The following is a 26,412-nucleotide window of genomic DNA, read 5'->3' as shown; positions in this document are numbered from 1 at the left end:
TTTCTAAAATCTCATGAATCGATAGCAAACTTGCGATATGGCAGGTCCGACAGGTCAGAGGACGATTGGCACTGAGAAGGCAGCTGGTTACTCACACTTCCCCAGAGGAGGGGGCACGTGGGCCGCGTGGGGAGCACCGGGATGGCAGGAGGCGCAGGCCACACTGGTGCAGTGATTACCGTACGAACTGGACAGCTCTTCAGTGGACCTGGAAGAAGTCTGCAGTGGAAATAAGCTCAGGCATGTACAGATCAGTGATTTCACTGCACAGATGACAGGTGCTTGATTTTGTCCGTGATTTCTTTTTTTTTTCAGATTTTTTTGATGTGGACCATTTTTAAAGTCTTTATTGAATACGTTACACTGTTGCTTCTGTTTTACGTTTTGGTGTTTTGGGCCGTGAGGCACTTGGGATCCTAGCTCCCCGACCAGGGATCAAACCCCCTACGTTGGAAGGCGAAGTCTTAACCACTGGACTGCCAGGGAAGTCCCTGCCCATGATTTCTTGAGCTGAGCAGTCTTTCCTTATTCTCATCTGACTGAATAAATGATCAAACTGAAAAGAAATTCAAAGTGACCTTTAAGGACAAGCTAAAGGTGACAGCACTGACACTGATAAAAGTGCTTTTAGGTTAGGGTGCGCGATGTGTGGATTTTCCAGAGACGGGAAGGCGTTCGGCATTTTTGAGCAACGTGAAGGTGGCCCGAGTGACTAGAGGTTAGGGAATGACAAGGAGAGGGTGTGAGATGGGATGGCAGGGCACCCGGTCTCACCATGGTCAGCATCGGGGCTTTCCCCCCGAGATCCGTGGGAGGCCAGCGTGTTATTCAGAAGTAACATGATGAGATTTGTTGGTGATTGTGTGATGAATGGATAAATGGGGCGGGGGGGCTGTGGGGGAAGTCAGGATCCATTTAGACAGGTAGGGGCACAGTCAAGGTGGGACGCGATGGGGTCAGTGAAGATGGAGAGGGGTCGGAGATGTGATGGATGTTGGACGTAGGGTACCAGGACTTGGCAATTGAATGGATGTGGAGGTACGAGGAAGGGAGAGGGGTTTCCAGGTCCCTGGCTTGAGGACTTGTTGAATCCATGGGAGTTCATGAGATCACCCAGGGAGAAAATACAGGTGAGAAGACAAGGGGCCTTGAATCAAGACCCCCCCAGGAACTGCAGCATTGGAAGCTCTCACAGGAGGAGGACCTGGCAGAGAAGGGTTGGGACTGTTAATCCACCCACTTGCTCAGCTCTACGTCCCAGGCATCATCCTTCATCCTTACTTTTCACTCTTTCCCCGCGTGCGTTTCAGTAAGTCCTGCTGGCTCTTCCTCCAAAGAAGCTCCATTTGCTTTAACGTTCATCAGCCCGGTCCACGCACCAGTCATCTGTTGCCTGAACACAGCAGTGTTCCCTTCGGGGTCTCTGCTCTCCACTCCGACCCCCCTCCCCAGCCCCTTCATCATCTGGTCTCTACAACTGCCTGAGTGAGTGTTTAAAATGAAATCAGATGCTTCAGTCCCACCAAAGGACTCCCACTGTAGCACAAAATCCCAGCTTCTTAGCTTGGCCCTTGGTCCGTAATGGTACATCTTCCACCTGCATCTCTGAGCTCAGCTCTTGCCCCCGCCCACCGTCCTCCTCTGCCCCCATCATCATCCTCCAACTGCACTGACCTGTGATTGAACTTGCCTTGTTCATATCCATGCGGAGCCTTCATGTGGGACCTACCCTCCACGTGGAATATTCTTACCCAGCATTTCAGGCCAGCAACCTCCTTTGATTTTATTTTAATTTTATTTAAGTATAGTTGATTTACGATGTATTGATTTCTGCCGTACAGCAGAGTGATTCAGTTATACACGTATATGCATTCTTCTTCATATTCTTTTCCATTATGGTTTATCACAGGATATTGGATATAGTTCCCTGTGCTCTACAGTAGGACCTTGTTGTTTATCCATCCTGTATATAATAGTTTGCATCTGCTAACCCCAACCTCCCAATCCATCCCTCCCACTTGGCAACCACAAGTCTGTTCCCTGTGTGAGTCTGTTTCTGTTTCGTAGATAAGTTCATTTGTGTCCTATTTTAGATTCCACATGTAAGTGATATCATATGGTATTTGTCTTTCTCTGTCTGACTTACTTCACTTAGTATGACAATCTCTAGGTCCATCCGTGTTGCTGGAAATGGCATGATTTCCTTCTTTTTACGGCTGCATAGTATTCCAGTGTGTGTGTGTGTGTGTGTGTGTGTGTGTGTATGTGTGTGTGTGTGTGTGTGTGTGTGTGTGTGTACGTACCAGACCTTCTTTATCCATGCATCTGCGGATGGACATTTAGGTTGTTTCCATGTCTTCGCTGTTGTGAATAGTCACACCGGCAACTTCTTACTGTTTGATTCTCAGCTCAGATGTCACCGTCTTGGTGCAGCTCCTCTCACCACCTGATGTGTGTGCTCCCTCCCTCCCCCAGTCACATCCCCCTATTGCATATTCTTCATAGCATGTGTTATCCTCTGAAATTAGCCTGCTCATTCATTTGCTCCTGTGTCTGTTCCCATCACCAATATGTGAGCTACGCGGGAGCAGGGATCTTGTCTTCCCATCATGGCTGCATTCTCAATGCCTAGAACGGGGCCTGCCACATGTAGGCAGCACTAAAAATAGACGTGTCGCGACTGGATGGCCCATGCCTGTTTTAGGCACAGAACCTGCGCAGCGCATCACGCCAGTTTGACTCGTTCCTGTTCTTTACGGAAGCAATTTAGCGTGATGGCCCCGAGTTTAAGTGCTGGGATCTGACCCTCCAAGGTGGAAGCCCAGCTCTGCTGCTTCCTAATTTTGCCTGACAGTGGGCAAGTCAATTACCTCTATATGCTTTGGTTTCTTGCCTTGGAAAATAGTAATAACAATGAATTCCTACCCAGTAGGGTTTGAGAGTTAAGTGAGGTAATAAACGTAAATGCCCAGCAGCACGGTGCTTGACATGAATACATAGTAAAGGAATAGAAACTGCTGCTATAATTAGGGCCCCGCCGTGAGTCCAAAATCACCCCTGAGAACTGCTGAGCCCCGAGGAGCAAATCTGCCTGGATTCGCGGACAGTGGACAGCAGTTTTCAGAGATGGAGGGGCGTGTGTGCGTGTGTGTATGTTTAGGAAACAGAGTGGATATTAGAATAAGACTTTTTGTCTCTGAGTCATCCTACAAACTGCGCTGCTGATGCCTAAGATAATTTTAGAGAGAACACTCATCTCAGACAAGTCAGATCGACTATTTCCAAACCCTGGAACGTTCTGTCTCCCCTTCCCTCAACTCTTAAGGATCTCTCGGCACACTAGAATCGGGGAAATGTGTATTTTAATAGCTTCTCTTTGACCCGGAAAACCACTGGTCAGGGTGAAGCTCGCTAAGTAAGGTCTCTTTACCTGGGCGCTAATGGTCCCTGGAATAGTGGGTGATGCTCTCAGCCTAGACCCTCGTCTGCAAGAGAAACACATTTTGGCAGGTTTTCTGGACAGGTGGGCAATTGAATCCTTCAGAGATTCAATATTCTTCTACGTGAAGTGGGGGTGAGCATAGTGTGGAGGAGAGAGCAAATGATACCTCAGTCACGGGTAGGCATTAGGTCAAATAAATCAGCACAGTACCCCGCGTCTACCGAGCCCTCAGCTTTTCCTTTGTCTCAGAGCATTTCTTTAGAAATAGAAATAATTTGTAGTCTGTAGTGCGTTGCAGTCCATTAACTTCCGCTATTCGCCCGCCTTTGATTATAGATTTTCACTATCCCCTTTTTGACGTGCAAGTATGTCACCTTAATCCATTTCTTCCTTCCTTTTTTTCCTTTGGTAGCTTCCTTCTAGTTGCTTGATTCTTTTCTCTTTTTTCCTTTTCCTTTTCTTAATTTCTTGACTCTTAAAAGCATCGACACAAGCAAAGACTCACCACTAATTGAGGTTTCACCCCATTAACACCTGTGCCCTTGGAATCCAAGCGCTCACATCACCCTCAGTGTCTCCCCTGCAGTGAATGCTTTCTTAGGAGCTCACCTGGGCCACAAGCACAGGCCCTAGCTTGTGGCCTATATCCCCTTACACCATCACTACAGGACTTGTTTAAATCCGTGTTGTCATCTTCATTCAATGATCTGTGTAACCATTTCAAAAAAAAGGCTGAGGCAGCTCTCTATGTCTTGATAGGAAATTACATGAATGATACCTCTACCTGAAAAGGACAGCAAAGTGTAGAGGGGGTTATATCATGTGTTAACAGTTGTGAGGGAAAATGTGTCCACTAAAAATGGACAAATGGGGCTTCCATGGTGGTCCGGTGGTTAAAACTCCTAGCTCCCGATGCAGGGGGCCCAGGTAGCATCCCTGGTCAGGGAACGAGATCCCACATGCCGCAACTGAAGATCCCGTGTGCTGCAACTAAGACCCGGCACAGCCAAATAAATAAGTAAATATTTTTAAAAAATGGACACACACTCACATATACAATTGGATCTTCTTAGAATATTTATGGAAGGATACCTAGAAAACTGATCACTGGCATGGTTTCTGGAGAGGGGAACCCAGTGGCTGAGGGTTAAGGATGGGAGAAGACTTTCTGCTGTAAACCCTCCAGCACCTGAGTTTTATACCATTTGCTTTTCAAAAATGAATTCATTTGAGATAGAGAAAGAGAGAAAGCTTATTCTCCATGTGAAAATCTCAGCAATTAACGTGCAGTTGAAACAGGAATAGCTTTCTCGTCCTGTGGTCCTTTGTCACTTAAAGTGGCTCTCTTTGCCACCGAAAAGCATCTCATAATCATCGGTGAGGATGTTGAGTGACTGGAAATGACTAGAAGATAAAGTTGGCCCCCTGCTTGGGAGAAGGGCCCCTCCAATCCTACCATTTCCAACTGGCTTTTCCTGTGTGAATCTGGAAACCAGACACCTGGCTGTCCCCTCACCACCTCCCTCCAAGACCGATGGCTTTGTGGTCCTCAGGGCTGTTCTTGCACTTGACCTACAGTCTGCTAGGCATCCCGGGCGTGGTCTTCTGCTCCACTCACTGCCAGGACTAATCGGACTGATCTTTTTCATCTGGAAAAACTCCACTCACTGGTAGATATATTTCTCCAAAGGATGCCAACTTCCAGGCCATTAGAAATTGCCTGTCATCTGCTATAGGCAAGATCCTCCCTTGCCTTGCTTCCTTGTCAAATTCTGAAGAAGGACTCAGAAAGGGCTTCAGTCCTGCCTGAAAGGCAGGTGGGTCACGGGTCTCTGGATCCTCAGCATAAAGAAAATGGTCTTGTGTGGCTGGACTCTCTGACATTCGGGATTGGCGGGAGCGTCTTCAGTGGTTGTGATTCAGATATTTTAGGAGCTTGCAGATTGAACACCTTTCTTTAAACCCAAACCTCAGCACTCTCGATGTTTTGGGCTGGATAATTCTTTGTTTCAGGGGGCTTTCTGATGCACTGTAGGACGCGTAGCAGCATCTCTGGCCTCTACCCACTAGATACCAGGGATGTCCCCCACATGGTGACGATCACATACATCTCCAGGCTTGGCCAAACATCCCGGGGGGACAAGAATTACCCCTGGTCAAGAACTCTAATACCTTAATCCATCCTTTTTCTCTGAGCGTGACAGATGTTATACCTGCACAACTCCTTTTCTTTTTTAACCGTTTTAGACATTTTTCTAAAATGTGCTTTCAGTAACTTTTTTTTTGAAAGGTGAGGGTGGGAGCAGATGCTCTCCGAAGATACTGTTCCTCTGCCTTTAATTAAGTCTCTGGAAACCTGGACCTCATAGCTTTGTAGGACAGCTAGAAAGTGGTGTTTACATTTGGATATATTAGTACTTCATTGCCTGCTCTCGTTTTTACCAAGAACAGTGTCCCATTTTATGTGAAATGACGGGGTAGCAAGATTATTCCTCGAGTGAAAGGGCTCAGACCTCTGTGGAGTGGACGTGTCTAAGGGCAGGAAGGGGGTTATATTTTAGACCCGTTGAGGACACCTGGTGTCCTGGGCTCCCCTCCACCTGGACTAACCCCAGGAACCCTAGGAACTTCCATACCACTCTTGGGGGTTGGTCTACCTCCTGTGACCTTCCCCGGAGATACCTGGAGCCCATGGGTCTCCTGGGGATGTTCAAAGCAGATTCCTAAAACTCCACCTCCAGCTTGGTGCTGCTCTCAAGTCATCCAGTTGCCTGTCTCAGGACTGAGTTCTTTTAATCCAATCATGTTGTTCTTAAACAGGCCCTCGGTGGTCCCCAAGTGCCCCTAGAAGGAAACCCCAGTGCCTGCCTCTGGTTGACGAGGCCCCGCACCATCCCGCCTCCGCCCCCTCCCCCAACCTCTCCCCCATCACACACTGTGCTCCAGCCGCGCTGGTCTGCTGGGGATGCAGAGCCAGCTGAGCTGGCCAGGTAGCCCACCTCCGGGCCTTTGCACCTGCAGTTCCTCTGCCCGGAATGTTCTTTCCCAGGTCATCTGGAGGTATGGCTGACTTCCTCTCCCTTCAGGTTGCTTCTTAAATGTCCCCCCTCGGCGGGGGGGGGGGGCAGTCTTTTCTCCTCACCGCCCCCTCCCCACAGCTGCCCACTCTGCCCATCGTCCTCCTTTCTGCTGTTCCCATGACGCTTCCCACTCTCGAAAGGGTCTCCTTCAAAGTGTCTGTGTTTAGTGTCCGTCTCCCTGCCCTGGGATGTAAGTTCCATGAGAGCAGTGTCTGGTCTCGGTCACCACGGGCGTGGTACCCAGATAGGCACACCATTCATGCTGGGGAGTAAGCAAGTTACAGCCGAGGGTCTCTGGGTGCTAAGACAGGAGATTCTGGGCTGGGAGGGGCTCCATCACTTTCTGTTTGAAGAGCTGTCTTTGTGGCAGTGGGGACCGGAAGACCCGAGGATATCTACCTGTTCTTTTTTAAATTTTTGGCCGCGCTGTGCAGCATGTGGAATCTCAGTACCCTGACCAGGGATCGAACCCGTGTCCCCTGGAGTGGAAGCACGGAGTCTTAACCACTGGACCGCCAGGGAATTCCCAGATATCTAGCTGTTCTTACCCTGTTGTTCTCCGTGTGTGCTGGGTGGGTCCAGCTCAGGAAGGAGAGGGCTTGTTGACACTTCAGGAGGGAAGGTGGATTATGCTGTGGTCCTTCTGCCTGCCCACCTCCCTCCCTCCTTCTTTCCGTCCCTCCCTCCCTCTCTTCCCACGTAACATAAAGCTTACCACTTTAGCTATTTTAAAGAGTACAATTCAGTGGCGTTTAGTAGAGTCACAGTGTTTTGCAACTACCACCATGATCTACTTCCAGAACATTTCCATCACCCCGAAAGGAAATCCCATACTCATTAGTCAGTCGGTCCCCTTTCCCCCTCCCCCCAGCTCTTGGCAACCACGAATCTACCTTCTGTCCCTATGGATTTGTTTATTCTGGATATCTTATATAAATAGAACTGTACATTACATGCACATTTGTGCCTGGTTTATCTCACTTATTGTGATGCCTGCAGGGTTCACCCGTGTTGTAATCTGTGTCAGGAGTTCGTTCCGTGTTTATGGCTGCATAATATTCCGTTGCGTGGATAGACCGCATGTGTTTATTCCCTCATCCGTTGATGGACGTTTCTGCTGTCTCCACCTTTTGGCTATTGTGAATTGGGCTGCCCTTTGCGTCATGCACATGTTTTTGTTCAGCCATCTGTTTCAAATTATTTTGAGTACATGCCCCAGAGTGGAATCGCTGGGCCATATGGTAATTTCGTTTAACTTCTTGAAATGCTGCCAAGCTTTTCTACAGTGCTGGACCATTGTACATCTCTACTGGCAAAGCATGAAGGTTCCAATATCTCCACACGCTCACCAATATTTATTTTTTGTATTTAAAAAATAAATTATTAAGATTATGAGAGCCATCTTCATGGGTGTGAGGTGGTATCTAATTGCAGCTTTGATTTGGGTTTCCTTAATGACTAATGATGTTAAGCATCTTTTCATGTGCTTATTGGCCATTTTATATCTTCTTTCTGGAGTATACCTTATTTTGATGATGATTTTGTTTGCATTGTAATTCTGTGTGAACATTTTTCTCTCTTCCTTGACCATAAGCTGACTTATTTCTAAAATGGGGCTAATATACTTCTTGAGAGAGATGATTTTTAGAAATTAAGGCATGGCTTGAATCTTTAGCATACGTTTGAAATCTTCTCTTTTTTCCCTGCTGCTATGCTACTCTATTTTAAAACGCAGCATGTAGGGAATTCCCTGACAGTCCAGTGGTTAGGACTTCACGCTTTCACTGCCATGGTCCAGGTTCAATCCCTGGTTGGGGAACTAAATTCCCACAAGCTGCACAGCGCAGCCAGAAAATGAAATGAAATGAAACAAAATGAAAATTAAATTAAATTACATTAAAAATGCAGCATGTAAACCTTAGCCTTATTTTCCAACTTAGCAAATTTAATCGTTTTAATTTTCTGAATTTTGACATCTCTGAGTCTAACCCAGCATTGTATCCTCTGAATTTTTAGGTTTTATTCATATTTTAAAGTCAGTTTGTTTCTTAGCTAATGTAATATCTCGGCAAGTATTTGACTTCTTGCTATTTTAGTGTAAGTGGGTGACTGTTGAAGTAGTTTTCATGACCACGTTTTCTTCCTTTTCAGAAAAAGTTGCCTTTGACCACACTGGCTCAGTGTCTGGTGGAAGGATCAGCTCTCCTGGGAGATGACACGCTTCTTGGGTAAGGCAATTCCATGTATGGGTTTGTGCTAAATCTAGGTGAGTCCCTATCCTTACAAGGGGACTAACAGTCCTCACGGAGATAGTGAGGACACCTGTGGTCTGTCTGGAGACTGGACGGGGAAGAAGGAAAGGTTGCCGGTGAGAAATTGAGGCCCCAGGTCCAGGAGTCATAGTGTCTGTGCAGGCGGCAGCTCCCGAGGGGAGAAGTTAACATGAAACTGTTGGGACTTCCCTGGCGGTCCAGTGGTTAGGACTCTGCACTTCCACTGCAGGGGACACGGGTTCCATCCCTGGTAGGGGAACTAAGATCCTGCATCCCGCATGCCGGTAGGGGGTGGGGAAGGCTGTTGAAGGACACTTGAAATCCCTTGGGCTTCAGCAGAAGCAAATATGAAATCTCTCCGTGTCAGATGTCAGAACTTACAGGATTCCCAGAAGAGCAACCCTTGCTGATTTCGAGCTCACAATAAAAACGAACTAAATATAGAATCATCATGAGAGGCGATCAGTATGCACAGTCTGTGGGAGAATCAGACCCTAAAAATGAAAAATAATGGACAACCTGAAAGGAGATGGACAGTAATTATGTTTAAAATGAAATTTAAAAATTTAATAAAGACAAAACACAGTAGGGGTGAAAAAAGAAGAGGCAGAATCAGAGAAAAACCAAATAGAACTTTTAAGAATTCAAATAATATTTAGTATAATTTAAAAACTTACTTGAGAGAAACTGGAGGTTGCACACAGATATGGAAATTGGTGAAGTTAAAGAGGTCTGGAGTTTAGAATTTACAGAATAAAGTCCAAGAGGTAAGGATGCAGGCAGCATTAAATGGAGAGACTCAGATGGCAGGATGTAAAGATACAGGATTATGTGTAGCAGTCGCTCCTGAAGAAGAAAATAGAAGGGGAAATTTATGGTTGAATTTTCCTTTTGTAGATTTGAATACAAACATGAGTGTTTAGATTTAAGAAGCACCAAAAGTCCTGATTGAGATCAAAAAGAACTGAGATTGAGACCGAAAGAAATCCATCCCTGGACACATCGTCCTAAAACTACACCCTATTAATAAAAAAGAACTTTAAAATCAACCAGAGAAAGAGATAATTGTGTATAAAAGAGCAATTAGAGTGATAACAGACCATCCAGGAGGCACAATAAATGCCAGGAAATAATGGAGGAGTGTCTTCAAGTAGTGACTGAAAATATATCTAGATTCAGTGATAGACTAAATCTTTATTCAGGAATAAGGGGAAAATAAACATATTTTCAGGCACAGATTTAGAGAAGTTACCGCTTGCATGTTCTCACTGAAAAACTAGTTAAGGATGTGTGAAGTAGATTATGTCCAGAAGAAAAGAGTGAAATGCAGGTAACAAGATAGCATTTTAAAAAAAAAGTAGTGGGACTTCCCTGGTGGTCCAGTGGTTAAGACTCCACCTTCCAGTGCAGGGGGCGTGGGTTCGATCCCTGGTCAGGGAGGTAAGATCCCATATGCCTCGTAGCCAAGAGACCAAAACATAAAACAGAAGCAATATTGTAACAGATTCAATAAAGACTTTAAACGTGGTCCACATCAAAAAAAAAAAAAATCTTAAAAAAAAAAAAAAAAAGTAGTGTGGGAATTCCCTGGTGGTCCAGTGGTTAGGACTCACTGCTTTTACTCTGAGGGCCCGGGTTCAGTCCCTGGTGGGGGAACTAAGATCCCGCAAGCTGTGCAGTGTGGCTATAAAAAAAAAAAAAAGAAAAAAAAAAAAACCTTTAAAAAAAAATAGTGAATGTGGTGTAAGAGACATTTTCTCTCTTCCCATCTTAGATTCCTTCACAGGGCCGTGCAAATTAAATTGACAAAAGACAGATTAATAAGAGAATAGCATACACATTTGATTAACGTGCAGTGCATGCACATGGCAGAACTCGGTGATGAGTAACTCAAAGGGGTGGCTGGAACTTGGGCTTATATAGCATTTTAAACCAAAGAACACTGATTTTTAGAGAAGTGACAAACAAGACAGAGGAAAAAAAATGTTAGTTTCTATGGCAACGAATTGTAGGAAGGTAAGTATATGAGGGACTAGTAGAAGATAAGTGTTAGTTGGTAAGGTTTGTAATGTAGAGACCACTGGTGCCAAGGGTCTAGAATTATCTCTGGTGATTAACGTCTATCTTTCCTGGTAGAGGGGGGAGGGGGACACCTTTACAAATTCATGTCCTGCTTTTAGGCAAATAAGGGAAGGGTGGAGAGCTTTTTTTGTGTCTGCTTCTTCTCCATTGCCTTCAGTTCAAACTAATCCTTATGCCACAGTGGCATACTTTGGGGAGGTGTATCCTGCTACCCTTCAGTGTAAAGAAATATAAATAAACATTGAATTAAGAAACAGCAATATAATAATAATCTGGGGGGCGGGGGGCAGTTAAAGCAAAGGAAAACTAAAATACTAGAAAATAATAATAGGGAGCTTTGCAAAGGGCATCAGTGTTTCAAGCTCTTGTATGAAAGGAGGATAAAGGTATTACATTTAAATTTAAAGTGAAGTGTGCATGTTAGAAAGGTAAGAACACAAGAAGACCACAAGAAGAAAAGTAATAGAACGTGTAACTTCAAAATTAGGTGGAGGATGGAGAGAGGAATAAACAAAATAGAAAAAAAAAGCCCACAGAACGGACTAAAAGAGAAAAAAAAGGGGCTTCCCTGGTGGCGCAGTGGTTGAGAGTCCGCCTGCCGATACAGGGGGCACGGGTTCGTGCCCTGGTCCGGGAAGATCCCACGTGCCGCGGAGCCGCTGGGCCCGTGAGCCATGGCCGCCGAGCCTGCGCGTCCGGGGCCTGTGCTCCGCAACGGGAGAGGCCACAACAGCAAGAGGCCCACGTACCGCAAAAAAAATTTAAAAAAGGGAAAAAAAAAGGTCAGCACAGAAAAGCATAACAATAGAAAACAGAAAAATGAAGGTAATAGCAATTACTGCCTCTCTACCTGTAAATCGTACACAGCAAATGGAATAAACTCAACTGTTTATAATATACAGACTCTCAGGTGGGTAAACGTGGAATCCTGTTGTATCGATGTGTTCTTTCTGAGAGACTTGCCTGAAACGTAGTGACACAACAAGGTTGAAAGTAAAGGATGGAGGACACCACGTAAAGATGCCAGAGTGAACACACACATCTCATTTTTGTTCCCTTCCAAAACGGACTATAATGCAGGGTTTTTTTTTCTGAAAAGACATAAACCCACAAAGGCAGGAGAAAACAGGAGAGAAGACAAGAGGGTTTTGTGAGCTGTAAAGCATATGATTGACTGGGACCTGACTTAGCAAGTCCCAGAAAGCTGACTCTCAAGCCAGAAGTAGGATGTGCAGAGAGCTGAGATGTTCATACCATGAAATGCTGAGAAGGCTCAGGAATTGGCGGCCCCAGGGATCTCAGGAACAGTGGGTCGTTGGAGGGGGATGGTGAGGAAAATCGCAAATGGGAGTTGAAAGCTAGTCAGGTGCTCTTTGGATCACTCAGACCCAGCTCTTATCCACACCGCTGGGAGACCCTCATCCCCTTTCCCCCAAGCCCAGCAAAAGCCTGGAGCTTCATCTCTGGGGAGGGTAAAGCGGAGCATCCCGCGACTGGGGGCACCGGGCACAGTGGAGTGTAGGGGTAGCAGTCAGTAAGGTACTTAGACTCTCGAGAGATAAGAGAAGATGAAATAAAAAACAGGACGTTAATTAAGAAATACAAGAAAGAAATATTCAGAGATCAAAAGCAAACTCATAGAAATGAAAAATATGACCTTCTCGGTAGGTTTGGAAGATAAAGTTGAAATCATCCAGAAAAGAGAGCAAAAGACAAGGACACGGAAAATAGAGAAGTTAGAAGACTAGAGGGCCAATCTAGGAAGTCTTAGGCCTGAATAACAGGAATTGCAAGAAGAAGAGAGGAAGAAATCATAATTATAGTTTAAAAAATAATCCAGGGGGGCTTCCCTGGTGGCGCAGTGGTTGAGAGTCCGCCTGCCGCTGCAGGGGACACAGGTTTGTGCCCCGGTCCGGGAAGATCCCACATGCCGTGGAGCGGCTGGGCCCATGAGCCATGGCCACTGGGCCTGCGCGTCCGGAGCCTGTGCTCCGCAACGGGAGAGGCCACAACAGTGAGAGGGCCGCGTACCGCAAAAAATAATAATAATAAAAAAAAAATTAAAAAAAAAAAATCCAAAGATATTTTCCAGAAGTGAAGAATGTGAGTTTCTATATTGAAAGGGCCCACCGATCTCCTAATACAATAGGAAAAATTAAACCTATGCCAGGACTCACCAGTAGTGAGTACTAGTGACAAATAAAAGATTCTACACCTTCTAGAGAAAACATTGTCATATACGAGGGGTCAGGAATCTGAATTATTCCGGCCTTACCAAAAGCAATAGTGGAAGCTGGAAGATTATTATTATTTTTTTAAATAAATTGATTGATTGATTGATTGGCTGTGTTGGGTCTTCGTTGCTGCACGCAGGCTTTCTCTAGTTGCGGTGAGCGGGGGCTACTCTTCGTTGCGGTGTGCGGGCTTCTCATTGCGGTGGCTTCTCTTGTTGTGGAGCACGGGCTGTAGGCGCACAGGCTTCAGTAGTTGTGGCGTGCAGGCTCAGTGGTTGTGGCTCACGGGCTCTTGAGCGCAGGCTCAGTAGTTGTGGAGCATGGGCTTAGTTGCTCTGCAGCATGTGGGATCTTCCCGGACCAGGGCTTGAACCCGTGTCCCCTGCATTGGCAGGTGGATTCTCAACCACTGAGCCGTCTGGGAAGCCCAAAGCTAGAAGGTTATTGAACAATGCCTTCAAAATTCTGGGGGAATAGGAAGCATAGAATATAGTCTCCTGTCTAACTTTCATTTAGCCTGAGGGTAAAGAGAAGTTGTGACACGCAGGGTCTCAGAAAATGGACTTCCCACACACTTCTCAGAAAGCCGAAGTGTGGTGGGCCCACAGTGAGGCAGTGTCCGAGACAGGCAGGGGTAGGAGAGTAGGAAACAGGATCTCCAGCCCAGGACAGGGAGAGAGAGAATCCAGCAAATGGTGAAGGGGGATTTCAGGAAGACCGCCGTGCCTGGAGAGAGAAGGAAAACTCGGTGCAGATGGACACGGGATTGAGCCGTGGTCCTGGAAGATCCCACATGCCGCGGAGCAACTAAACCCATGCGCCACAACTACTGAGCCTGCACTCTAGAGCCTGTGAGCCACAACTTCTGAGCCCACGTGCCACAACTACTGAAGCCCACGTGCCTAGAACCCGTGCTCTGCAACAAGAGAAGCCACCGCAATGAGAAACCCGCGCACCACAACGAAGAGTAGCCCCCGCTCACTGCAACTAGAGAAAGCCCACGTGCAGCAACGAAGACCCGACGCGGCCAAAAATAAAAATTAATTAATTAATTAAAAAAATATATACGGACAGGAAAAGTACATACTAACCTTAGAATAGTATTACCTCTTTCCATACTTTTGTTAATTTGTAAAAACTTTTTACATGAGTTTCAGGTAACATGGTACCGTGAAGAGGGAGGGCTGCTTGTGTGCCCTTCAGGGGAAATGAACATCTTTGAAATACTGTATTCTCCCGTCTAGGAATATGGCATAACTTTCTACTCATTCAGGTCTTATGTAATTCGCTCATGATTAATAAACTTTTACATGGTTTTCCATTCCATTTTTTCACTGGAAAATCGTCCGTTCATCCTATATATATTTTTTTTTTTTCGCTCATCCTATATTAAATAAGTTTTCGTGGCTTGGGAGAAGGCGTTTTCTTTCTGTTAGAGCCTACTGACATTGAGGTTTTGGTATGTGTTTGAAGCTGTGTTGGTTTGTTGGCACATTGACTTCGGCTGTTTTCTCCAGTGGTCTCAGGAGGGAGAACATCTGGCTTTTTCTAGGCCTGTGGATTTGGCATGTGTGACTCTGTTCTCTCCACGTCTCTCTTACTTTCCCCACAAATCCCCTTTTAGCCCAGGCACACAGTAGGTACTCAGCATCCTTTAGAAAGTAGGCAGTGTCAGAAATGAAACCACGTGCAGCAAGCTGGTCAGTGGGACGGCACAGCAGTCAACTACTTTATTAACGCCATCTCGTGAGTGTTTACCTGGCCGGGGGGTGATGGGTCACATCTTCCTCTGCAGGGTACTCAGGATGGTTTTTCTTCCCTTCTGTCGCAGGAAGATGCTGAAACTCTGTGGCGAGGCGGAGGACAAGCTGGCCCAGGGGCTGATTCATTTCGAATTGCAAGTCGAGAGAGACGTGATCGAGCCCCTGTTCCTGCTGGCTGAGGTCAGAACCAGGAGTGAGGCTGGGCCCATGTGAGCGGGGAGGGTGGAGTGGTGGGCTCTGGGGTCCTTCTGCTGCGGGCTATTTCTACCCCTCACCCCACTCTGGGGCACAGTGTTTCACTGGGGATCGTTCCTACACGACTGCCTGGGGTTCCCCAGCCTGCTAGCCCTTTGAGCTGCAGGCTCCCCCCTTCTCCCACCCACCCCCTCCTCTGCTGGCATCCCCATGGGTGAAGCTGCAAAGCTGGTGGCATCACCGCGTCGCCTGTAGGGTCTCCGCCCCATCTCCACCCCTGGCCTCCACCCATCTCAAGTCTTCGGTGAAATGAGCAGTGGAATCTAAAATAGGACACAAATGAACATAGCTACGAAACAGAAACAGACTCACAGACATAGAGAACAGACTTGTGGTTGCCAAGGGGGAGGGGAAGGGATGGACTGGGAGGTTTGGGATTAGCAGATGCAAACTATTATATATAGAATGGATAAACAACGAGGTCCTACTGTACAGCACAGGGAACTATCTTCAATATCCTGTGGTAAACCATACTGGAAAAGAATATGAAAAAAAGAATGTATATATATATATAACTGAATCACTTTGCTGTACAGCAGAAATTCACACAACACTGTAAATCAACTATACTTCAATTAAAAACTTAAAAAAAAAAATGAACAGCAGATCCTACTCACAAGGGCTGGGGACCCGTGTCCAAGACACTCTCTAAGGCCCCCTCACTGTTTCTGTTTACATAGGGCCCTTCTCTTTCTACTTTAAAGGACACTAAAGAAAACTGTTTTCTTAAGATGAAGCCTTAATGCCTATGTGACAGTTTTGCCAGCTTCAACCAAGTGAAATTTTATCAAGAAAGAAAATCACTGGGGGATGTTATTTGTCCTGAAGCCTGGACCTACTCCCAGTTCCCTTTAATTGATCGTACAAGCCTCCACGGTGCCGTAGGGATGGAGATGTTCCACGTCTGCACTGTTTGGTGGCCACTAACCACCTGTGACTACAGAGCTCTTGAAATGTGTTTAGTGCAACGAAGGAACTAAATTTTTAATTCTGTTTTTGTTCTCTTGAATTTATGTATTTATTTTTGGCCGTGCCCAGCGGCATGGGGGATCTTGGTTCCCCGACCGGGGATTGAACCTGTGCCCCCTACAGTGGAAGCGTGGAGTCTTAACCATGGGACTGCTAGGGAAGTCCATGTTCCTTTGTATTTGAAATGGCATAGCCACAGGTGGCTCAAGGCTACCGTATCGGGCAGCCTTGCCCTGGACCGTGTCTGGTTTCCTTTCTAGACCACTCCCAGCACCTTCCCATCCCCTGGTGCAATTTCTGGGACAGATGAATGGGTAAGTAATTACCGAAGTGCTTAGAAGTATTCTAGGAGAACGTTCTAGATATGGTGCTTTGATATGGACCAGCCCTCGACTTCTCAGATGCCGTCCTGGTACAGCCTAGGCCATTCCTGAGAGGCCCTCTTACTGTTTAGAAAGGTGCTCTGGGGTCCCAGCCAAAGCCACCAGCGAACTCATGGGGACAGGTCTGAGCTGGGTGCTGAGACTCGCCTTGTGTCTGGGCTCCGCGACGACCCCGGTGCCTGGGGACAATTGTCTGTCTTCCTACTGGAAGTCAGTGCCCTACTCATCTATGCCTGGAAGAGTGAATACAGAGCACCTCGTACGACACTGGACCATCCTCGCATTTTTTCCTTTTAAATTCTCACATCCTGCCCCACTTTTGCCGGGCCTGCAAGCAACATCCTGCACTGGAATATTCACTTAAGTCACCTTTAGAAATAAAAGAGCATCCACACACAGCCACCGTGGGAGAACTTATCCCTCAGTGAAGCCGTGGCGATGTTTCTTCATTATTTACTTTGGAAAAAAAACCTCCCTTCTATAGGAATATATCCTAATTGCTTTCCCCATAGCATCTCAGGCCTCCTGAGGCCAGGTCTCCTCCTCCAGCTGTCTGTGTTGAATTAGGTCTGTGTGTCAGATCTCCCTGCCTTTCTTCCCATGTCTGGCCCTTACGCAAGCAGAGAGATGTTTTTGCCGGCTGGGTGAGAGCGGGAGTGAGGCGGGCAGAAGCGAGCTGGGCGACCCAGGGCCTCTGAGATGGTCTGGCTTGACTCGGGACCTGACAGATTCCAGTGAAGAAAGAGCAGAGTTTAGCTCAGGAAAGGGAACCAAGAATTTCCTCTGAAAATGAGGATGGGGAGACCTCGAGCAAACTTGTTGGGAAGATATCATTAATTCTCTAAGAATCTGTCTTTTCTCGCAGACATAGAAAACAAACTTATGGTTTACCAAAGGGGAAAGGGAAGAGAGGGATAAATTAGGAGTTGGGAATTAGCAGGTACACACTACCATATATAAAATAGTTAACCAAGGAGGCCCCACTGTATAGCACAGGGAACTCTATTCCGTATCTTGTAATAACCTATAATGGAAAAGAACCTGAAAAAGAATAGATATATATGTATAACCGAATCAATTTGCTGTACACCTGAAACGTTTTAAATCAACTATACTTCAATTTAAAAACATTAAAAAAAAAATCTGTCCTGGGCTTCAAATCAACTTTTTTTTTTTCTCTCCTGTACCCACAGGTGGAAATCCCAAATATCCAGAAACAGAGGAAACATCTAGCAAAGCTGGTGCTGGACATGGACTCTTCACGAACGAGGTGTGCTGGGATTTCTTTGCTTTCATTTCTGCTGCTTTGAAGGAGCTGTGATCACGTTTGAGGGGTAGGGTTTTGTGTGTGAGCGTTTTCATTCATCGAGTGTTTCTTGCACCCACCGTGTGTCAGGCGCTGGAGGTCCCGGGATCACGCTCTCATGGAGGCTACAGCCTGGTCTGGGAGTTAGATCTAGGCAAGAGAACACCCACGTGAGGCTGTTTCAGAAGCCATAAGTCCTATCAAGAAGGGAGCACAGGGTAATTTTGGCAGGAGGTGTGGAGAAGCGGGCTGCAGCATTAGACAGGGTGAAGGAGAGAAGGCTTCTTTGAGGCGATGACACTTGATCTCATAAGGAGGAGGCAACCGTGCAAAGATCTGGTGCAGAACTGCCCGTGACAGCAGGAAGAGCAGATGCAAAGGTCCTGCGATGGGAATGAGATTGACGTATTCAGGACACAGAATGAAGACCAGCATGGCAGGGGTGGAAGGGACAAAGTGGGGAGTGGTAGGGACAGAGATCAGAGAGGCAGGTAGCGTGATGTGTCATCCTGTTTACCCTGAGAGGAGTATTTCTGATTCTGGGGACCTGGTCTCCTTTTCCTGCGGTCGATGGTGTGACTGTGTCTTCTGCAGCCATTCTGTAACCCTGAGACCATCATGGGAGAAGTGCAGTTCCAACAGTGCTGCCCTTCCCCTGCTCCCTCCTCCAGAATGTACCAGGAGATTCCCATCCAGCAGGGGCATGCCATGGCCCTGCAGTGGCTTTGACTGTGGCCGTCATCAGTCATGGTTGTGTGTAAATGCCTTTTTATTTCTTCCAGTGGCATGTGTGCGTACGTGTGCACGTTGAAACAGTGCAGACTCGTGAATAATAATACGGAAGGAACATTTTGGTTCTACCTTTGGTCCTTTGTAGGTCAAGTTTAAGAATCTCCGCATCTTATTTTAATTTTCTTGAGAAAAAGAAACAAAGACAAAACTGGAAATACTTTGGCTGGGAGCTATAGGATAATGAGTCCCAAACCAGGAGTTAATGATGAGGTCCCAGATGCAGGTTGCCTGTTCTCTAGACCTGCGACCTTGGTCAAGTCACTGAGCCTTCCAGAATAGTAGTCTCCTCACCTGTGCACAGACAGTAGCAACATTTGCAGTATTTGTGGGCCGACCTGGGAGGTTGTTTGGAGTGTCAGATGAGATCCTGTTTGTCACAGCACTTCCCAAGAGCTTTCCAAAAGGAAGCTGCTCCTATAACTAGTTCAGGCACCAGAATTCTGCATTTGGATCAACAGAAAGTATAGCACAGTCCCCCAAGACCAGAAATAAATCAGGCTGGGTTAGCAGAGAAACAGAGTTTCTTTCTTCTTCTTTTTTATTGCAGTATAGTTAATTTACAGTGTTTTGGGTGTACAGCAAAGTAATTCAGTTATACATTTATATCTATCTCTCATCTACTTTTTTCAGATTCTTTTCCATTATAGTTTATTACAAGATACTGAACATAGTTCCCTGTGCTCTACAGTAGGTCCATGTTGTTTATGCACCGTATATATCGTAGTGTGTATCTGTCAGCGTTTCTTTAATTCACTTAGTGTTTCCCAAACTTCAGTCCACCTGAATGATCTTTGACATCTGTGCCAACACACCTTGTGAAATGTCGATACATTTTTTCAAAATGAGTCTATTTAAAAGAGAAATCTTAACAGCACTACCATAAAGTGAAAGGCAGTGCCCTTAGCTACAAGTATCAGGTAAATGTACAAGTGGACAGGATGAAAGTAGTACCCGTGCTGTTAAGTTTTAGGTCCTGTTGCCTGTGGAAGGCTGTGATCCTGAGGTCTCCAGTTGCTGAAAAGGGAAGAGGAGGAAGAATTAGAAAGTGATTGAAGTTACTCTGACCCAGATCTGAGGCCCTCCCCTTAGGGCCCTTGGAGGAACAGGGAGAAGGTTGTGTCAGGCATAGTGGTGTGGTACGACTTCCTGCAGTGTCCGTGCGCCACGTAAAATGCGTCCTGTAGCCCCAGTGTTCAAGTCCCACATCCCGGAGTCACGTAAGATGATGGCGGGTATGCTGCTTGTTCCACCCTCCGGGTGACGGTGGACACCGGGCTCCTGGGTTTGCAGAGTCACTTCCTTCTGCGAGGACCTGGGTTTTAGCTCTGAGATCTCTTCTCTGCTTCTCTAAGGAACACCTGCATTCCCAGCCCAGAGCTTCTGCTCAGAGGGCTGGATGTTAGCATCAAAGCTTGTCATTGCCTTGTCCACTCACATATTTTCATTCAGCCCCCCTTAGGAGAGAGAGAGTTTCTCCCTGGTGACAGCCGCGGTCAACCTAGTTTTGTCTTATGTTTTTCATGGTGACACCAAGTGGTGCGTAGATCCTGAAACCACGGAGGAGTGTCATCAGGGACCTCTCTTCCATGATTTAACAAACTTCATGTCTTCAGCTCATCCTCTCTTGTGTATTGGGATTTGGTAAGGAAATAATCTACTACCCCCTCCAAGTTTTTATGCTTCTAACCTTTAACTTAGACCCTTGACAACTTTGGTTGTTTCTGAAGCCAACTCAACCCAACTTCTTGCCTTTTCCTCTAACCCTTCCCCTGAGCCACTGTTTCCCAAGATGGAGCAGTGAGCGTAAGACCAGATACTGTGCTACTGAAATGCAAACGTCACCAGCTACTCTTGGCGAAGCAGTTGGGTTCTCACTGCCCCCACCTCTACCCCACCCCACTTCCCCATTTGGTCAGTCTGCATACATTAGGGTCTATTCCTTGTAGTATCCTCCTTCTGAGCCGGGACCTCAAAAAGTGGAGGATGCCCAAGGCAGAGGAGCGGAGAAGACTGGGCAGATGAAACAATAAATGTCCCACTAAAGCAACTTTCCTGTTTCCTTCCAAAACTTCTTCCGGACTCCCTGTCACCCTGAACTGATCTTGAGTTTGCCTTCTATACCCTTCTCCTGGTCTGTGAAACATCTTACCCTTATTTCTGGCCTTTTTCTTTCCATTAGCCTTTCCTTAAAGCTTGTATTCTGTCTTCACCATCCCCAAATCGTAGACTGATGGCATCTTTCCCAGAGAATGATGGGGTCGCCTCAGCTACCTTAGTGGGAAGAAATGAACTTTCTTCTCTTCAAACTTCAAAGCTCAAACTCTCCTTGGACAAGAAGCCTTATTTCTTCTCTTAACAGAGCAGAACAGTTGTTGAGTTTACTTATAAGAGCCTCTGAATGAGAAGATCATCCTTCCTCGAAATTCATGATTTTTAAAAATGTTTTAATTTTATTGGAGTATACTTGATTTCCAATGTTGTGTTAGTTTCAGTTAGTGCGCCACCTATTGGAGTATACTTGATTTCCAATGTTGTGTTAGTACAGCAAAGTGATTCAGTTATACATACACATGTATTCATTGTTTTTTAGATTCTTTTTTCAGATAGATTATCACAGAATATTGAGTAGAGTTCCCTGTGCTATACAGTAGGTCCTTGTTGGTTATATATCTTATATATAGTCCTGTGTGTATGTTCATCCCAAGCTCCTGATTTATCCCTCCCCACCATGTTTCCCCTTTGATAACCATAAATTTGTTTTTGATACCTGTAAGTCTGTTTCCTTTTTGTAAATAAGTTCATTTGTATCTTTTTTCAAAATCAGATTCCACATATGAGTGATATCACATGATATTTGTCTTTCTCTGTCTGACTTACTTCATTTAGTAGGATAATCTCTAGGTCCAACCATGTTGCTGCAAATGGCATTATTTCATTCTTTTTTAGGGCTGAGTAATACTCCATTGTATATATGTACCACATCTGCTTTATCCATTCCTCTGTCGATGGACATTTAGGTTCCTTCCATGTCTTGGCCATTGTAAATAGTGCTGCTGTGAACACTGGGGTGCATGTGTCCTTTCAGATTATGGTTTTCTCTGGGTATATGCCCAGAAGTGGGATCGCTGGATCATATGGTAGCTCTATTTTTAGTTTTTTAAGGAAGCTCCATACCGGTTATACCAATTTACATTCCCACCAATAGCGTGCAAGGGTTCCCTTGTCTCCACTCCCTCTCCAGCGTTTATTGTTTTTCGAAATTCATGATTAGTGGCACTTTTCCCAATTAGTTGCTACCTGTACAAATGTTTCCAAGTTTCCCTTGATATTTTGCTATTCAGTCTCCACAAAGGGACCATTTTGGGGGCATTTTACCACTATTGTATAATATCAAAGTAGATTACTTATCCATTACAAGTACAATTCCTTATAAATGGAGGGGAAAGGTGTATGTTTTTAAACTACCAGGACAGAATTGGGGGTGGGAGGGAATAAAGGGGAATAGGGAAGAAAAGAGATAACTTGGAAGAATGTCTTCATTTTAATATACATATATTAAGTGTAATTTGGATTTAAAAAAAAAACAAATCTAATCCAGATATATAAAACCCTAAAAATCAGCTGAGTGTTTGTGGCCCCTTTGTTTATTTTTTACACTTATATATTGGTGAGTTTTTTTTCCTTCAGATAGCATGAATGGGATGGTGTTTGTAGCTCCATGATCTACCATAATCAACCATGGAAGTGTGTTCATTATCTGAGATCTAAATTACAGCCATGACATTTCATATTTTATTTGACTAAGCCTGGGAGGTATTAGTTAAATATTTCTGTAGGGCAAACCATTATAAGAAAGAATTGCCCAGGAATTTTTACTAATCCTTATCTGTTAGCTTAGATTTTTTTTTTTTTTTTTAACATTTTGGAATAGAATATATCCTTTCTAATTTGGATGAGGAATCTTTCTCAGGACACACGTGTCCATCTCTGGAGCTTCAAGCCAGCTTGATGTCCTAAAGCCTTTTTAAGTAATTTTCACATGGGTGTGCTTTTTAAGTGACAGAGAATCCTTCATTTTGCTACTTTTTGCTAATAGCAAAGAGAACTCATGTCCCCTTTTTGGGTATTATAATGCCCCACTCTCTAATTTTTTCCTGCACGTAACACAAGAGGAAAGAAGAATTGTACAGAGAAGACACTTAGTGATTCAATTCTTGATTCTCACAATGAGGGTAAAATTGCACTTTTTGCGTCTACATTGGATGGACAGTCCGAGAGCCACATGGAGCCCGCAGGCCTCTTTGGTTTGGTCCGTACGCGGTTGGCCTGCAGGTTCCAGAGGATGCTATTTAATCTGCTGTCACGTTTCATCTGATGAGTTCGCTTGACAGTTCGCAGCTTGTCAGTTTGGAACATCCAGCAACCTGTGGGCCACACTCCTCCTGCCTGGGCCCCATCAGCCCTGATCACCCTCCAGTGAACCCCCGCCAGGTCCCCGTCCCCTCCCTGTTCCTCCTGACTTCCCAAGACCGCAGCCAGGCATGGGCAGCCGTTGTCGTCCTGATTACGCCGATTGTTTTTCTTAGAGCTGAGAAACAGCTTTATATCCCCTGTCCCTGTCACAAGTAGGAAATAAAGGATTGGGTGGGCGAGATTTTAAGATAATGACCCATTTGACTTATTTTTCCTACTTGCTGGGCCCTGTAGGCTGTTGAGTTTACAGCCTCAGGGGGAGAGGCCCGCTGCTGTTCCCTGCTATAGCTACTAGCATCTTAGCATAATTAGAACCTTCTTTCAGGGCCTGCTTTCAGTAATTCCTTGATAATGACTTAGCAACCAGAAATATTTGTGCTTCCCCATTAAAGTTTCCCAAGGGGCTCCCTCAGAAGGCCAGTATTCTCTGCAGAGAGATAAATGTTTAAGAAAATATAAATGAGGTGTTGCAGTGTTGATCAGAGGCTGCTTAGTGCTTACCAGTGGAGACTTTTGCTTTCACATTTGTTTTAATCTTACCCACTTGTCCTCTCACTTAGCACCCGTGATTGGCTTCAGCCAAGTAGGTGAATGTTTCGAAACTCACAGCCCTCAGGATAGGCAGGAAGCTAATAGGAATGGCATGGACCGTGCTTCAGGGGAAGCGGTGGTGAGGTCCTTTGGCCTGAGTGTTCAGAAGACAGTAGGGAGGATGATGGCAAATCGGGGAATCCTTGCTCTGTCTGAAGTGGCCGCTATCCTCAGCCTCCTTCAGTCCTGCCGCTTGGACATCGGAGCCCCCTTTGTCCTGGTCTGGTACTGGGTACCTTTCATTATCTCTCCTTTGGAATGAGGCTGTGTCGTTCCCTGGGTGATACTCATGACCAGCTATTTCTCTGCTTCCCACAGTGTCCCCAAGGCTTTCTCTACCTGTCTCACACCTCTCCTCTTTGTCTCCTCTTTCCCATCAGGTGGCAGCAGACTTCCAAGTCTTCGGGTTTGTCCAGCAGCTTACAGCCTGCAGGTGCCAAAGCGGATGCCCTCAGGGAGGAGATGGAGGAGTCTGCCAACAGAGTGGAGATTTGCAGGGTACCCAGCTCTTTGCTCCCCTCCACTGAGAAAGATGGGGAAGCCCTAAGGGAGTCCCTTTCTGTTGGCTGGAGGTCTGTGAAAGCCCTAACAGTGAGCCTCTGGTTGAATCAGCGTCCCCAGGCTTGCCTGCTGACACCTCCAAAGAGTCCTGCATGAGCCCTAAGAGTTGGGGCTTTCATGGTGACCTGGATGCGGGGGGACAGCAGTGCGTGATCACTGATATTCCTGCGTGGTAGGCCAGGAGGAAGTGGCCTCGGTTTCTCCACGAAGATTTTGTAAGTCATCTGAGCCCCAAATCATAGATTCTAGGCCACCCAGAACAGTTGAGAGTTTAGACAATAGATGAGCCTTGACTCCCTGTTGATATTACATTATTTTCTTGTTTGCCTTTTACTGTTTCCTGAGTCACTTTATCAGTCCTTTGCTTCGCGGGAGACATACCTGTATCTATGAAGTTAAAATGCTAGCCAAGGAGACACGTGCAGCAAAGAAAACCTTCCACTTGTCAGGAGAGGAGGACCTCGTTCTACAAAGTGTGCCTCTGCCCTCGGGAGCGATAGGTGCCCCTCATCACCCATCACCCGTGTTCAAATGTTTCTCATCTACTTTCCCCACAAACGTTTTATGGGGCTTTGTCAGCAATACCCATTCTTGATGCTCTGTGTATATGTACATCTGTATACATGCAGATATGCCAGTTTTGGTTTGGATCTAAGGAACAAAAATACCACATTTCTAGAATTATGCTGGTATCTGTTGTCTTCCTAACATACAGTTTTACAGGAGAGTGGCCACTTAGCATGCATACATCTTTGTTCTTTGTGGCTTTATTGAGTCTTACCTTGTCCATCAGCTTCTGCTGTTATGACCACCCTGTACAGGTGATTCAGACCTTGCATTCAGGTGACATTCACAGTCAGATAGAATTTCTCTCTGGAGTTAGAAACATCAAAAATATCTCGAAAGGATTTGTTATCTCTCAGCCTCCAGTTCTATGGAGCCAAGCAAAGTTAGACCAATACTTCAGACCCAAGACTCATTGTGGGTAAAGCTGGTTTCTCATTTGAATTCCTGTGTCTATGGCAAAGATCTAGCTGGTGCTATTCCTGAAGAAGCACTCTTCTCTCGTGTTGATTGCCCTTTTCCTCTGTGTCTTCTCTACCCATTTACCATGGGTTCATGTCCTTCAGTTAAATCTTGTTTCTTACAAAATTCCTTCTTAACTAGACACAGCAGGGTGATGTTAAGAGGGGCTGCTGGCGAGTTCTCTGGTAGCCTAGTGGTTAGGATTCCCGGCTTTCACTGCTGTGGCCTGGGTTCAATCCCTGGTTGGGGAACTGGGATCCCACAAGCCTCACGGAGTGGCCAGGAATGAAAAAAAAAAAAAAAAAGTGGTGAGGGGAGCTGCTGAATGCAAATGTCCAAACGCATTAGAGTAAAAGTTTAATAGCTTCACTCAGTCTTGGGTAGCTTCTTACATAGGCTGTTTTTACCAAAAAATAGATTAAAATTCCTTTTCAGAGATTACAAAAGTATTGCATGTTCACCAAAACCAGTGGAAACAATTTGAAAATATATTAAGAAAACACCAATAATTCTTTCCCTTCCTACCCAGCAACCAACCAACCCACCCCTCTGTTTGCAAAGGAGGTGACCAGTTTGCCTTTCTCAACAATATTTGTTAAGATTTGTTGTGAACAACGTGCCCTGTGATGTGCCAAGTGGCCATAAAAGTTATACGGATAAGGAAGTAAGTGTTAGGACCTGTTACCTAGCCTCCCACCCTTTTTTCTTTTTTATAATCATACAAATATGCCCTCATATATAGCATTTTTCTAGGTACTTGTTTTGTGTTTGTGTGTATGTGTGTGTTTATGAAACAGTCATGTTGTTTCTATTGGTCTATCACTTTTCTCAATTAATAGTACATCCTGGACATTTCTCCAGGTTAGTAGCTGTAGATCTAACTTAGTCTTAATATTGTGCACAGTATTCCTTAGTAAGGAGGTATCTACCATGATATATTTAGCTATTTTTCCTAGTGGTAGATACTCAAACTAATGTGTTTTGTTTCTTTGTATTTTGGCATCAACAAAAATGATATAATCAACATCGTTTTATGTATATTCTTATACACTGGTAACTTTTTTGCCCTATAGGATAGATCCCCAAAAGTGATATTTTTAGGTAGAAGACTATGTATACTAGTTAAGTTTTAATAGGTATTGACAGTTTACTTCTCTCTCTTTTTTTTTTAAATTTATTTTA

The 26,412-nt window shown here is 45.4% G+C and overlaps 1 protein-coding gene across 1 annotated transcript in view; it reads left to right on the top strand.

Annotated features, from left to right (window-relative positions):
- ARHGAP44 (Rho GTPase activating protein 44) overlaps positions 1–26,412 on the top strand; it is a 142,386-nt gene that overhangs the window by 73,788 nt on the left and 42,186 nt on the right. Inside the window, exons 4-7 of the mRNA XM_060135668.1 lie at positions 8,674–8,750; positions 14,943–15,054; positions 17,675–17,751; positions 24,024–24,141. Coding sequence (XP_059991651.1) covers positions 8,674–8,750; positions 14,943–15,054; positions 17,675–17,751; positions 24,024–24,141 — 384 coding nt within the window. The remainder of the gene's footprint in view (positions 1–8,673; positions 8,751–14,942; positions 15,055–17,674; positions 17,752–24,023; positions 24,142–26,412) is intronic.

Source organism: Lagenorhynchus albirostris, chromosome 20, assembly GCF_949774975.1.
Source record: "Lagenorhynchus albirostris chromosome 20, mLagAlb1.1, whole genome shotgun sequence".
NCBI lineage: Eukaryota > Metazoa > Chordata > Mammalia > Artiodactyla > Delphinidae > Lagenorhynchus > Lagenorhynchus albirostris.
Note: the sequence above shows the minus strand (reverse complement) of the source record. Positions and strands in the feature narration are given on the sequence as shown.